The 15742-nt window shown below is 44.6% G+C and overlaps 2 protein-coding genes across 3 annotated transcripts in view; one reads left to right on the top strand and one right to left on the bottom strand.

The window, feature by feature from the left end:
* LOC142200234 (uncharacterized) overlaps window positions 1–15742 on the bottom strand; it is a 312476-nt gene that overhangs the window by 110667 nt on the left and 186067 nt on the right. The window lies entirely within an intron of this gene.
* The window catches only part of CLVS1 (clavesin 1), a 70729-nt gene that overhangs the window by 40916 nt on the left and 14071 nt on the right, over window positions 1–15742 (top strand). For both annotated transcript variants that reach the window (XM_075270461.1, XM_075270462.1), the window contains exon 4: window positions 13888–13998. In XM_075270461.1, the coding sequence (XP_075126562.1) occupies window positions 13888–13998 (111 nt within the window). The remainder of the gene's footprint in view (window positions 1–13887; window positions 13999–15742) is intronic.

The following is a 15742-nucleotide window of genomic DNA, read 5'->3' as shown; positions in this document are numbered from 1 at the left end:
GTCCACACAAACGAGGGGCACACTGTCTAAGGTCTGGGACACCTTGATGGCACCCCCTCGCCAAAGTGCCACCACGGAGGGTCCTAGTGTCACCAGGCGTGAGAAGTATAGGCGCATGTTGCGGGAATACCTTTCCGACCACAGCCCTGTCCTCTCCGACCCCTCTGCGCCCTACACGTATTGGGTGTCGAAGTTGGACCTGTGGCTTGAACTTGCCCTATATGCCTTGGAGGTGCTGTCCTGTCCTGCCGCCAGCGTCCTATCTGAGAGGGTGTTCAGTGCAGCCGGTGGCATCATCACTGACAAGCGCACCCGTCTGTCAGCTGAGAGTGCCGACCGGCTCACTTTGATAAAAATGAACCACCACTGGGTAGAGCCGTCATTTTTGTGCCCACCTGTGTAAAGCACCCCAACATGAAACTCCATGTCTGTACTCAACCTCTCCAATTCCTCCGCATCCTCATACTCATCCACCATAAGCGTTGCACAATTCTGCTAATACTAGGCTCCCTCCACCCTGATTTCCCCCAACTCTGCTGGTTAGAGGCTCCCTCCACTCTGATTTCCACCAACTCTGCTGGTTAGAGGCTCCCTCCACCATGAATTTGCCCAAACTGGGCTGTTTAGAGGCTCCCTCCACCATGAATTTGCCCAAACTGGGCTGTTTAGAGGCTCCCTCCACCATGAATTGGTCCAAACTGGGTTTTTTAGAGGCTCCCTCCACCATGAATTGGTCCAAACTGGGCTGGTTAGAGGCTCCCTCCACCATGAATTTGCCCAAACTGGGCTGTTTAGAGGCTCCCTCCACCATGAATTGGTCCAAACTGGGCTGGTTAGAGGCTCCCTCCACCATTAATTGGTCCAAACTGGGCTGGTTAGAGGCTCCCTCCACCATTAATTGGTCCAAACTGGGCTGGTTAGAGGCTCCCTCCACCATGAATTGGTCCAAACTGGGTTTTTTAGAGGCTCCCTCCACCATGAATTGGTCCAAACTTGGCTGTTTAGAGGCTCCCTCCACCATGAATTGGTCCAAACTGGGCTGGTTAGAGGCTCCCTCCACCATTAATTGGTCCAAACTGGGCTGGTTAGAGGCTCCCTCCACCATGAATTTGCCCAAACTGGGCTGTTTAGAGGCTCCCTCCACCATGAATTTGCCCAAACTGGGCTGTTTAGAGGCTCCCTCCACCATGAATTGGTCCAAACTGGGTTTTTTAGAGGCTCCCTCCACCATGAATTGGTCCAAACTGGGCTGGTTAGAGGCTCCCTCCACCATTAATTGGTCCAAACTGGGGTGGTTAGAGGCTCCCTCCACCATTAATTGGTCCAAACTGGGCTGGTTAGAGGCTCCCTCCACCATTAATTGGTCCAAACTGGGCTGGTTAGAGGCTCCCTCCACCATTAATTGGTCCAAACTGGGCTGTTTAGAGGCTCCCTCCACCATTAATTGGTCCAAACTGGGCTGGTTAGAGGCTCCCTCCACCATGAATTTGCCCAAACTGGGCTGTTTAGAGGCTCCCTCCACCATGAATTGGTCCAAACTGGGTTTTTTAGAGGCTCCCTCCACCATGAATTTGCCCAAACTGGGCTGGTTAGAGGCTCCCTCCACCATGAATTGGTCCAAGCTGGGTTTTTTAGAGGCTCCCTCCACCATGAATTTGCCCAAACTGGGCTGGTTAGAGGCTCCCTCCACCATGAATTGGTCCAAACTGGGCTGGTTAGAGGCTCCCTCCACCATGAATTTGCCCAAACTGGGCTGTTTAGAGGCTCCCTCCACCATTAATTGGTCCAAACTGGGCTGGTTAGAGGCTTCCTCCACCATGAATTTGCCCAAACTGGGCTGTTTAGAGGCTCCCTCCACCATGAATTGGTCCAAACTGGGTTTTTTAGAGGCTCCCTCCACCATGAATTGGTCCAAACTGGGTTTTTTAGAGGCTCCCTCCACCATGAATTGGTCCAAACTGGGCTGGTTAGAGGCTCCCTCCACCATGAATTTCCCAAAACTTGGCTGTTTAGAGGCTCCCTCCACCATGAATTGGTCCAAACTGGGCTGGTTAGAGGCTCCCTCCACCATGAATTTCCCAAAACTTGGCTGTTTAGAGGCTCCCTCCACCATGAATTGGTCCAAACTGGGCTGGTTAGAGGCTCCCTCCACCATTAATTGGTCCAAACTGGGCTGGTTAGAGGCTCCCTCCACCATGAATTGGTCCAAACTGGGTTTTTTAGAGGCTCCCTCCACCATGAATTTGCCCAAACTGGGCTGTTTAGAGGCTCCCTCCACCATGAATTGGTCCAAACTGGGCTGGTTAGAGGCTCCCTCCACCATGAATTGGTCCAAACTGGGCTGGTTAGAGGCTCCCTCCACCATTAATTGGTCCAAACTGGGCTGGTTAGAGGCTCCCTCCACCATGAATTGGTCCAAACTGGGTTTTTTAGAGGCTCCCTCCACCATGAATTTGCCCAAACTGGGCTGTTTAGAGGCTCCCTCCACCATGAATTGGTCCAAACTGGGCTGGTTAGAGGCTCCCTCCACCATTAATTGGTCCAAACTGGGCTGGTTAGAGGCTCCCTCCACCATGAATTGGTCCAAACTGGGCTGGTTAGAGGCTCCCTCCACCATGAATTTGCCCAAACTGGGCTGTTTAGAGGCTCCCTCCACCATTAATTGGTCCAAACTGGGCTGGTTAGAGGCTCCCTCCACCATGAATTTGCCCAAACTGGGCTGTTTAGAGGCTCCCTCCACCATGAATTGGTCCAAACTGGGTTTTTTAGAGGCTCCCTCCACCATGAATTGGTCCAAACTGGGCTGGTTAGAGGCTCCCTCCACCATGAATTTCCCAAAACTTGGCTGTTTAGAGGCTCCCTCCACCATGAATTGGTCCAAACTGGGCTGGTTAGAGGCTCCCTCCACCATGAATTTCCCAAAACTTGGCTGTTTAGAGGCTCCCTCCACCATGAATTGGTCCAAACTGGGCTGGTTAGAGGCTCCCTCCACCATTAATTGGTCCAAACTGGGCTGGTTAGAGGCTCCCTCCACCATGAATTGGTCCAAACTGGGTTTTTTAGAGGCTCCCTCCACCATGAATTTGCCCAAACTGGGCTGTTTAGAGGCTCCCTCCACCATGAATTGGTCCAAACTGGGCTGGTTAGAGGCTCCCTCCACCATTAATTGGTCCAAACTGGGCTGGTTAGAGGCTCCCTCCACCATTAATTGGTCCAAACTGGGCTGGTTAGAGGCTCCCTCCACCATGAATTTGCCCAAACTGGGCTGGTTAGAGGCTCCCTCCACCATGAATTGGTCCAAACTGGGTTTTTTAGAGGCTCCCTCCACCATGAATTTGCCCAAACTGGGCTGGTTAGAGGCTCCCTCCACCATGAATTGGTCCAAACTGGGGTTTTTAGAGGCTCCCTCCACCATGAATTTGCCCAAACTGGGGTGTTTAGAGGCTCCCTCCACCATGAATTTGCCCAAACTCTGCTGGTTAGAGGCTCAATCCACCCTGATTTTCAAAACAAATGTTGGTGCCAACCTCAACTTACTACAAGGGCCAAATTCACTGCTGGTGACAAGCTCTCCTCACTGCAAGTGCCAAATACACATGTTTCAAGGTGTTTTCCTACTGTCAGAGAGGTGGTATTGAGTGTGTAAAGTGTGTAGTTGTTAGGCTGTGATGTTGGGGTAATAGAGGGTCTTTGGTGTGTTAGATGCCCCCAGACATGCTTCCCCTGCTGTCCCAGTGTCATTCCAGAGGTGTTGGCATCATTTCCTGGGGTGTCATAGTGGACTTGGTGACCCTCCAGACACGGATTTGGGTTTCCCCCTTAACTAGTATCTGTTCCCCATAGACTATAATGGGGTTCGAAACCCGTTCGAACACACGAACATTGAGCGGCTGTTCGAATCGAATTTCGAACCTCGAACATTTTAGTGTTCGCTCATCTCTAATAATGAACAAAGACCAAGGGGAGGATAAAAACATAAAAAATCAATGTTACTTACCTCTCCCCGGCTCTGGCGCACTCCCTGATACTTTCGGTCAATTTCAATGTTGGACCAGATGTCACATGAGCCAAGCTTGTGTTGCGACACATAATGACGCCGGCCTTGCACACGTCTGGGACATCACCAAACAGGCCCACAGACTGCCGGAGCAAAGGAGAGGTAAGTAACAGTGTTTTTTTGTTTGTATTAAAAGATCCCAGAGTTTTATGATAGCAGTGTCTGTGGGGTTTGCCAGCCCGCGGCTTCACTTACCAATCCCCACTACTGATCATAGCCGCAATTGTTTCTGTGGAAGGGGAAGCGCAGGCAGCTGTGAACTGGAGTGCGGATGGCCTATTAAAAAACAAACATCAGGGGCTCACCGGGCCCCCTAATATCCCTGGCCCTGTGGCAGCCACTACTGCAACTACACCGGTATTTACGCCACTGGGGCAAACCATAACTTTGGCAACAGATAAAGCACATTTTAGATGGGAGAGAGGTGAATGCTGACAGTACAGGCCGGTAGTCGATTCAGCTGAACAGTCCATTAAAAGGGAAATAGTCAAGTTGATTGAGGATCAGAAGTCTGTACTAAACCTTATAGGGTTCCCTTTGAGGACATATTGGAATACAGTAGCAGCAGCTGTGCAAAACATTCTATAAAGAATGCAATTTCAGATATCTATCTATGTACATAGTGGTAGATGCAGGTCTGCAGCCCCAGAAATTGCCTGCTCTGGTTATCTGCAATTCTTCTACCAGTTATTTATAGGCTATAAAACACACATTACCCAGTTACAGATTTTTCAGTCTGTTAATCAGATGTTTCATTGCTAGAACATTGCTAACATTTCACACAAGTGATTTTCTTTACTGCGTTGGAGATTGTCTTTATTGCAGTAGTTTCACTCAATTGATCCTCTACTTAGCCACTCACATTATGATTTGGCACACCAGCTTTTATTCAGTCGGTTTATTATAGCACACATTGCTTTCTCATAGCGGTCTTGTCCAAAATGGAATGTCGTTTGGATTCTACGTCTGTATTAGTACGAGTCAGGAGCAAATCTGCCAATATAGATTCCTGTACTGTATTAAATAAATACTGTATGGCAAGCAAATGTAAGCCTGAAATACATTTATTTATTTTATATTTGCTGGATTTTTTATGTTGCAAATGTTTTACGTTATCTATTTGGATCACTAGATTTGCTGCAATTACAATTCTAAGCTATGAGTGAAATTACCCCTTGTGCCCCCTTATACCCCTCCGATGGCACACATGACCACCCAGCTGTTCAGATTTCCTTTAGGGCTCATACACACATCCCTTTTTATCTGCAGTGTTCTGTACATTTATTATGGATAGATTGTACTGCCGATCAACAAATAAGTACGGAATACTGCCCTATAGTGGTCACCTTTAAACCCCATGATCGTCGTGAAATGCATTTGGATGAAACTCAGAGTGACATCCAAGTGCATTCTGTTAGGCATTCCCGTCTATGGGGGCTTCTGATTCAGTCTGTTCTAATGTTGGATTCATTGAACAAGTTCTGAGAGGGCCTGGATGCCTTTCTTGAAGAGAAAAATATTACGGGTTATGGATTTCTTAAGGACACGTTGAGCCAGGGTTGTTATACTAACTGCCAAATTGGAGTCGGAAAGGAATTTTTTTCCTCTGAAATAGGCCAATTGGCATGAGCCTCATGGGTTTTTTTTGCCTTCCTCTGGATCAACACTGTAGGGGACTGTAGGGTTAAAGGTTGGACTTGATGGTTCCAACCTCATCTACTATGTTAGGGTCCATTCACACAGAGGAAAATGGTGAGAAATTTGGTGTGGCATTTCAGCGCTGAAAAAAAAAGCCTCCCATTGACTTCAATGGGTTCCTAGCAGAAAAAGGAATCCATTCAAGTCAATGAGAGGCTTTTTTTTCAGCGCTGAAATTCCACACCAAATTCCTCACCATTTTCCTCTGAGTGAATAGACCCTAACTATGTATTTATGTAACTCAGTGCAGGATAGGACATGCACTATAATCATCTATGTTATTGGAATAGAATGAATCAGAAGCCTCCATAGATGTAAATACATAACAGAGTGATGACAATCGAATGTCACTCCCAGTGTCATCCGACTATATCCACTGAAAACTCAGCCCATATCAGATGCACCCTCGGTTGTGTTCATGGGGTCTTACAGTAAACACCAAATACTATACAGACCATCTCCTTAGGTTAGACGATACATATGTAATCGGTGGGAGACCGGTCAGCTGTAGAGGGCTCCTTCCTGCACCTGTACTATTGATAACACAGCACCAGAAGCAGTAGACTCTGTGTAGTGGCCAGATTTGGGTACTGCAGTGTAGCTTCCATTGAAGTCAATGGGGGCTGAACTGAAACACTGGTGCCTGGCCATAAAACCCTTCTTCCTAGATGACTTCTTTACTGGTTTCTAAATGTTTTTCTGGCCATCAGACAACTTACCACAAGTAATTGGAAGTTGGACCTGTTTATCATCGACCAAATGATGACTGTTTTCCAGTATATAATGGATGGAATGTAACATGTTTCTTTAGAGCTGATCATATGAGTTAGTTAACTATTGGCTGACTGCCTCTTTGACTGCTACTATCTCTTCCCATAAAAATGCACAGTCACCACTCCATTCATATGGCGCACTGAGGGGAGGTTGCATGACCATGTTCTCTTGTTCCGATTGGCTCAGGGTAGATGATGAATATGACAAATCTTAGAAATTAGATGCTCTGTCTAAACATTACACTACATATTGGTTGGCTAATCCTAGGTTCATATTAGCATTCAGGTCTCTGTCATTCAGGTCTGCAATTTTTGGCTCCTTTTTGTTCACATTGGTGAATCATACATCACACAACTCCCCACTAAACTGTGTCTTTCTCAATACAGCCATTCCCATTTCATGAGCTCAAAAATGGTCTCATACTTAACATCACTACCATGATATGGGGCGATTTTAGGTGCTACATAAAAGTGGTGATCTCCCAATAAGTGAGCATTTGCTGGCTGAAGGCAGACAAATTTATCTGGGCCATTTATCAGAAATAACCATTCCTAGTAATTCCAATGGTTGGCCAATAACTAACCTGTATAATAGGGTCTTGGGGGTAAATATACACATTCAGATTTCGTAGACACAGTCTGGATCGACCAAAAAGAGAAGTACCATCTGTCCTTTATAGGATCTCACTCTTTATGATCTACACCCGGTTTTGACTTCAAAAACTGAATCAACAAAGCCTCTTTGTGTTTTCTTACCCTAAAGGCCTAGTAACACTTCTGTCTTTATGGCTGTGTGCTGTCTTTGTATTCTACAGGAGCACATGGTCGTATTGTTTTCATGTTCTGTTCACGGTCGATCCGTTTTTCATGTGCAGAGAAGCTGTAATTTTTTTTGCAGGTTTTGCTGTGTTTTTTGATTCTAAGTCGAGAATGGCTTCAAAAGGATTGGGAAATATAAAGGAGATACTTCTCCCTTCTGATAAGCCCATTCCTGGTTTGGGCTCAAAAAATACATGTGCAACAAAAAACACGGCTTTTAGGCTAGTTTTGTAAAAATTATATTGTATGACCTAAACAAATGGTTCAGAGTATCTTATATAACTATAACTTATACGGTTAGATAGTAATACTGCTGTTACTATAGCTCAGATCCTCCTGGAGTCAATGGGCTGAGCTACAGAAACGGTGAACAGTCATTATACAGGGGAGCTTATCTGGTGTGGCTCAGTGTACTGTATAATACAGGGACTGGACGTACCCCCGAACAGCTGATCCATGCCAGGGCTGGCTGTCGGCCTCCAATAATCAGATATTTATGGCTAACCTAAGGATGGGCCGTAATCTATAAAATCCTCAATACCCATTTCAAGGAAACAGCACAATGTGGTGTTTTTACTTCTATGGGTCTTACGGAATCAGCAAAGTACAGGAAGATTCTTATCTGCAATAAAAGGCTGAACTGAGAATAGCTCCTTAAGGCCGGGGCCCCACGGGGCAGAAATGCTGCAGGAGTCCATTCCATAAAGTAGATACAACTTGTTCAGACATCTGAAAGTAGGATTTTAAGGCGGTCATCTGCCCCGGATTCTTCTTTATTTTCTGCCCCGGCTGACGATGCAGAACATCAGCATTCTGTTGTTATTTTTCATCACTGTTTTGGCCCAAATGAATGAGTCTAACCAGTGGGGAGTCTTGAGCCGCGGCCTCCAAATCAGCAGCAGAATCTGTGGCAAGATCCAGCAGGATGCTTTTTTTTCCAGCTTCCTGCTCCAATTAGTTTCAATAGGAGGCAGAATGAAGGAGGAATTTGCTGCTGATTTAGGTGAGAAATCCACTACAAAATCAGTGCCAGATTCCATCATGTGAACAGGGCCTGATACTGTTAATAGTACCACGCTAAAGTGTCCCTCACACAGTATTATATGCTCCACAGTGGCCCCTACACAGCATTATGTGCTCCGCAAAGGCCCACACACAGCATTATATGCTCTGCAGTGGCCACCAGACAGCATTATGTGTTCCACAGTGGCCCCTATACAGTAATACATGTTCCACAGTGGTCCCCACACAGCATTATGGGCTCCAGAGTGACCCCCACACAGCATTATATGCTCCACAGTGGCCCCCACACAGCATTATGTGCTCCGCAAAGGCCCACACACAGCATTATATGCTCTGCAGTGGCCACCAGACAGCATTATGTGCTCCACAGTGGCCCCTATACAGTAATACATGTTCCGCAGTGGTCCCCACACAGCATTATGGCCTCCAGAGTGGCCACCATACAGCATTATATGCTCCACAGTGGCCCCCATACAGTATTATACACAAGGCTCTAGACTGAGGCTCATCAGACACCCTGGAGATCTAGGTCTCCCACAACCCTGCCCAGTGGCCTGTGATTGGCCAGGGCTGAACCAAGGCTAAAGGTTTAAACACTGGAGGGAAACAATAGGAAAGCTGCATAACACTGTATACAAGTGACATATACAAGTGACATTTATTGAACATAAAGGACGGGACATACCAACTCAACCCAGAGGCATAAAAGATAAGCAATGAAAGTAGTAGCACTCTGGGATGCTGCAATTCCATCACCCATGGTAATTACTAATTGCACCCTAGTTCTCAGTGGGCCCCCTAAGTTGATGGGCTCCATAGAAGAGGCTGTGTCTGAGACCCTGGTGGTTCTGCCCATGTGTGATGTCGTATAGCACCAACCTAGAAGATATGTCTCCATAATACAACATAGGACAGAACATTTTCAATATGTTGTTTCTCTTATGAATAACCCATGATGAAACAATTCCAACTAGGAAATCTCATTTCATTCATAGACTCTTACTTGTCAGAAAATATACAAAGACTGCAAATGAGAGAACAAAGGCTGCAAATACGTTAACAAGCCCATATGTGCGCACCCACATATAGTATGATAGGGGCGTGAGTCATAGTTCCTCTATTGCAGGCGTCATCACAGTGCACCCATAACCTCTATATATCCATGCTGCTCTGTCCTCATAGAATATTACATTGAATAAACAGCAGAGAGAAGTCTATTGTATATATAGTAGTTATGGATGTGATAATAGGCCCCTATAAGAATATGCATTGAATACAGATACGTGGCTGCCGCTGTTTTAATTGCTGCTATTTTGCATGTTAGGGGATTCAATGGGAATTAGGGCTCTCAATTATGTGCAGGCATCCTTTGTGTTCTGGATAGTTATATTCAGGTGGCTTCACTGAGGACCTAAGGGATTGTGTGGGTGAGGAAACAGAACGCTACCACACAAAGCCATTAGATCATCTGCTGCACTGCACACACTCGCTGCATAGCAAATGCTCTATTAAAGAAAGGAGACTGACAAATTGGCAATTTTACTTCAATTTTCTTAATTCAACTTACATGTAAAACCCGCAGGCTATGTACTCAGCATCAACAATCTCAATATTTCTGTGCAGTTTTAAGTGGCGGCTGTGTTTATTAAGTGCAGAATGTATTATTACCATATTAATACTTGTATTAAACAAAGTAATAACTAGTACAGGAAATGTTTTGAGATGTAAAACTCAATTCCTGACATTTTTAATAAACTGAGGGGGGGACATCATAATTTCATACTTGACCTTGGTGGTTTGCTTCAGTATGTAGTTTCACATCTCCTTTATGGCTATAAAGTATGGCGGTAGTCTAAACAGATTAGGGCATAGTTCATAATTCAAGTTTGCATATTTTTACAAGACCCTCACCAATTCTTCAGACATGCCTAATGCAGAGCTGTAGCTAAGCTTCCATTCACCCAAGGCAAAGGCTCAGCTCACTATACTAAGGCTGGGTTCACATCCATCTTCCATTAGACTCCATCACAGAGACTGCCGAAAAAAATCCTGAACAGAGGCCTATTTTCTCCACTACTTTCCATTTGGAAACAGTGGATACCCGGCGGACCCCATTATAGTCATTGGAGTCCCAAGGTCTACATATAACCACTTATGTAACAGTTCAGGCTCTCTGTTGTTCAGGTCCCCCGACATACTCAAAAAACAAAGAGTCCGGTGCTAGTATGCACCTAGTGTTACTTTGTATCTATATACATAAAGGTGGCTCGTTGAAGCCTCCCCTTATCCCCACTACCTAAAGCACATGCCCCAGTTGCCCTCATTTCTCCCAGCTATGTCCCACATAACGCACAAAACAGAACCATGTACTAGGATACTGCACATAGACTCCCTGCAGCCCCATAGTAATGATCCATTGTCACCCTACGTGGGACCATGACCACTTTTTCCAGCTGTGACTTGTCTCTTCAAAGTTTGTCACACAGATGTCTTTGGCTTCTTGCTTTCAAGGCATCTGACCCACATTGTTCTCGCCTACACAAATTCCCTATCCTATTACTACCCACAGTTATAGGATATAGAATATAAAGATCCCCTGGAAATGAATAAAACTCCTTTAATACTGCCCTAATAACTGCTTAGTGCCCCTCAGTGAATAATGATCCCTAATTAATAATTATCTGTGCACCCCTCAAATTAATAATGCACTGAGTGCCACCTAAAATTAATATTGCTCAATCCCCCTATAATTAATTATACCCTCTTATGCCTCCTTATATAAATTAAACCCCTTATACCTTCTTAAATAAATATTGCACCTCAATGCCCCTGGTATTAATAATGGCTATTGATAACCCCTTTGTATTGGAGGGATTAGGTAGGCAAAGCATTAAAAAAATAATCCCATCCACACATTGCAGGAAAAAATTGGTGGGGGGGAAATCACAGCATGTTAATTATACCTAGGGAAACGCTGGAATTTTCCCTATAGGTATAATACAGGCAGAAAGTCCGCAGAAAAAAACTCTACAGGCTTTCTGTGAAAAAAAGCTTTTTTTTCTGCATATGAGGTCTTAAGGCCGGGGCCCCACAGGCCAGAAATGCAGCGATTTCCGTGGGAAAAATTGCAGCATTATACAGTACTTGCGAATTCCATCCCCACTTTGCAGAAAAAATCGCAGTGCGGACATGCTGTGATTTCCAACACCATTGCGGTTTTGAAAATTTCAGCATGTCAATTATATCTACAGAAACGCCGGCGGCTTTCCCATGGCTATAATGGTAAGAGAAAGTCCGCGGAGGAAAACTCTGTGAACTTTCTCTTCAAAGCGCTGCAGAAAGAACTGCAATGCGTTCACGCTGCGGTTCTTCCTGCAGCGCTCTAGCGCTGCATTTACGGCCGTGGGGCCTTAGCCTAAGGAGGTTATCGGGGGATTATTAAAGTTTACCAGTGCCTACCAGTAAACTTTACTCTTCCCTAGAAAACCCCTTAAAGGCCAGAGCCACACGTGGTGTAAACACTGCGGCAATAACCACAAAATGCAATCCCACTTTCTAGAGAATTCCATCCACACCATTGTTGTTTTGTAAATTGTAGCATGTCAATTATACCTACGGAAACGCCGGCGGTGTCCCTATAGTTATAATAGAAGCAGAAAGTCTTTTCTGGGAATACTGCCGCAGGAAAAAAACGCAATGCATTGCCACTGTGGTTTTTCCCACAGCACTTTTATGTTGCGGCCGGTTATGTGGAGCCTTAGTTTGATACTTTCCAGAATAATTAATGTACAGAATAATTAATGGTAGCATCATGAAGAATAATTTGTCCCACAAACATTATGTCAAAACGAAAAACAAAAATCAAAAAATGCTGTCGGTGTGAAGGGGTTAAATCCTTAAATTGCTCACTTATATGTAATATCCTCCTTCTAATAAAATGACCAAAGTGTGTTCTGTATATCTTGTGTTACAGAACGCCATGCCCCCATCCCTCACTAGCTATTCCTCTCATCCACCCATTTCACCCAGGTACTATGGCAGAAATTTTACCGTGACATTATATTAGTAAATGAACCTGCATTTTAAGGCTGGAGATGAACAGGACAGGCACAAAAGAGAAAATCAGCAGAGTTTTTCTGAAAGGCGCCTGGAATTGGGTGTTTAGTTGTGACACACCTGTACAAATCCCTGGAGGTCTCCTGCAGCTTTCAAGGATGAAATGTGCTGCAGATTTAACCTCCCCCTGCAGATTCCTTTGCACTGGAGGTTTTAGTCATAGCATATGGATGAGAATTAGTGAAACCTGGAAACCTCCCCAACTATGCTGATATTATACATTACAGCAGGTTAGCTGCCACCCACTGAGAGTAAACCCAAGATTTAGGATTTTGTGTTATAAGGCCTAATTCACACGTCCTCATTTTGTGTGATATTCATGGACAGCACCCTACCCTACCCCGCCAATTTGCAGGTGGTGTACTATGCATGGTTTATAAGTTTTCCATGTTGTTTCATCTCCTATACAGTATTTTCTAAGTTCCTGAGTCTGTTAAGAAATGGATGACACACAAATATTATCCATTTTTGGATGCACCCAGAGACTTACATTGGTGTCATGCATCAACATCAGTTCAAAAAATGGAGAATTTGAAAGGAATGGATATGTATGTCATCCATGTAAAATGTGAATGGCAAACATGTGTGAAATATAGAGGTGTAAATAAGGCCAGCTGTCCCAAACACATGAACAACCATGAACCCTCGTACAAGCGTTCAACTACCCCAGTCACTTGGACAATTAACAGATGAAAGTCATTGAATACTAATAAAGTGCTGAAAACAGGAATTGATGGACACTGTGGGGGTGTTAGTAGTACAAACACATGCCCAGTATACTACAATTACCCACAGGTCTGTCAGTCTAGCCCATACACAACAGATCATGGGCCATATATGGCAGAAAACATCCAACACAACAGATTTTTGTTGTGGTCAACTTTAGTTGATGGTTGACTGTGTGGGTCAGACAGTCTAAAGTCTAATGCTTAGCTTAAGAGACAACATGTAATATATTATTGCTGACCAACGCCGTAACTTGAGGGGGTGCAGTCACACCAGGGCCCAGGAGTCTTAGGGGGCCCATAAGCACTGTCATCAGTACTGAGATTGCAGCTTCTATCTGGCCCATAAACCAAGGAGACCCACAGATTACCCGAACCATACTAAGGTGGATTAAACTCCTTGGCACCCGTAACCATTACTATCAAGATTTCACTGTAGGGATGAGGTAGGGGGCACCGGACAGAAGATTGCATTGGGGCCTTCAAGACTTTGGCTACCAACGTGTAATTGTTAATCTATGCATGCAAAAATATTTAATACAAAAATGTAAAAAAAAAATGTTTCTGTGCTAAAATAGTTCTGAAGGCATGTCACTTGTGTAATGGATTGTGTTTCCGACCAGCTGGCCATCCAATTATATCCAGTAATGAGCGTCTGTTTTCTTCTCAATTCTAGGACAGTTTTCCAGCTCGCTTTGGGGGCGTCCATTTCGTCAATCAGCCTTGGTACATCCATGCTCTGTACACCATAATTAAACCTTTCCTCAAAGACAAGACAAGGAAAAGGGTAAGACACGACATCTCATGCAAGGCTGTATGCCATACTCTCTCCAAATCTCCAGAGAGCCCCTTGTAGTGAGATTTTCCCTTTGACCTCTGAGATTAAGGCATATGGCACGTTGTGGTCACAGCTGTGAATTGAAGATTGTCTGCTTCCGATCAATAAACCTATGCCAATGGATTATAGTCATTGTGGGTCTCTAGGATGAGGATATCTTTGATCTTTAGAAAGAACGGGAACTAACCAGTCGGAATCTCATTTGCGATATGAAGAGGGAATATATTAAAACTACAGGCAGTACTAGAAGCTGTAATTACAGACAATTGGAGAAGGTTCAGCTGCTGTACATAATGGAGCAGATCTATTTACAGCAGAAGGTGTTCTATTTTATCAATTCATTATTTTCCTGCAGCTGGATTGGTTCAGCTTAGACATATCCTCCCAAGCATGATAATGCTCAAATGCAGTCTTTAGATGGGAGCAGAGTAAGTTATTTTTTTCCCTTTTTTACAAAAAGTATAGTTGAGAATGTAATCTTACCCTTTAATGTCAGAATCCCTCATATAACAGGTTCAGGGGTGAGCAATAAAGCAACATACATAATAAGTCAGACCTTTATTACAAATATCACAGTGTGCAATATGGGGTCACTTATGGTAACAATATATAATAGTATCCACAGACCATTTTCAACCTCTATCTTCGCATTAAACTGAGTTAACACCTCTAACAGTGAGTCTGTTACCCTTCCTCCACACCTGTGTTGGTATTCCATTCGGGGAGTCTGCATCGGGACCCCTCGAGCGGAATACCGAACACAACTGCAAGCGGTGTGCGGTGAAAGCACATGGATCCCATAGCCTATAATGGGGTCCGTGTGTTTGCCGTGCACTGCCAACATGAATCATGCAGACAGGAAAGTAGATTGTGAACTACTTTCCTGTCCGCATGATCCCTGTGGAGATCTGGTTGCAAGCACATGGACCCCAGTATAATCTATAGGGTCCGTGTGCTTTCACTGGCACACCACTTGCAGTTGCGTTCAGTATTCCGTTCGAGGGGGTCCTCATGCAAAATCCCCTGGACAGAATACCAATGCAGATGTGAACGAGGCCTTAGACAATTTTCTGCCCTATCTGAGAGCAGGATATGTCAGAGGGAGAGAAGCTGAGCTCTATGATATATATGATTATATAATTTGATATCTGAGTTAGGCTACATGACCACAACCATAGTGGTTTTTACTGACCACAAATACTGATCCACAAAAAGCATGTCTCTATTGCACCAGTATGTCATATGCAATCACGGATCCACAAAAAGACTTGTATGATCCCTTATCCTTGTAACTGTGAGTCTGGGCTGCAATACAGACAAGAATAGAATATAATGCTCTATAATTTGCAGATAGTTTCTACGGCCCAAACACAGCCCAAAACTCATAGCACATTAACTCATTCTTTTCTATGGCCCCATACATATGACTGTGTCCAGGACTTGTAAGTTTTGACGCAAAACTCAGGTCAGGACCTATTTCTCCGAGTTTTTTTAGTTTGGGTTCATTCATCGAAATGTATGGGTCCTTGGATGCTATCTAAGTGTTCTCAGTTCCATTTTCTCAAGGGCCTGTGCATGTATACTGTCATGTGCATGCTACCTATAAAGAAGAGTATATTTTGTCAGGACTCCTGGGATAGCCAGTAAGAGTCCTGCTCACCCCGCTCACACACAGTGATTGACAGGCTTCCAT

This window comes from Leptodactylus fuscus, chromosome 4 (assembly GCF_031893055.1).
Source record: "Leptodactylus fuscus isolate aLepFus1 chromosome 4, aLepFus1.hap2, whole genome shotgun sequence".
NCBI classification, from domain to species: domain Eukaryota; kingdom Metazoa; phylum Chordata; class Amphibia; order Anura; family Leptodactylidae; genus Leptodactylus; species Leptodactylus fuscus.
Note: the sequence above shows the minus strand (reverse complement) of the source record. Positions and strands in the feature narration are given on the sequence as shown.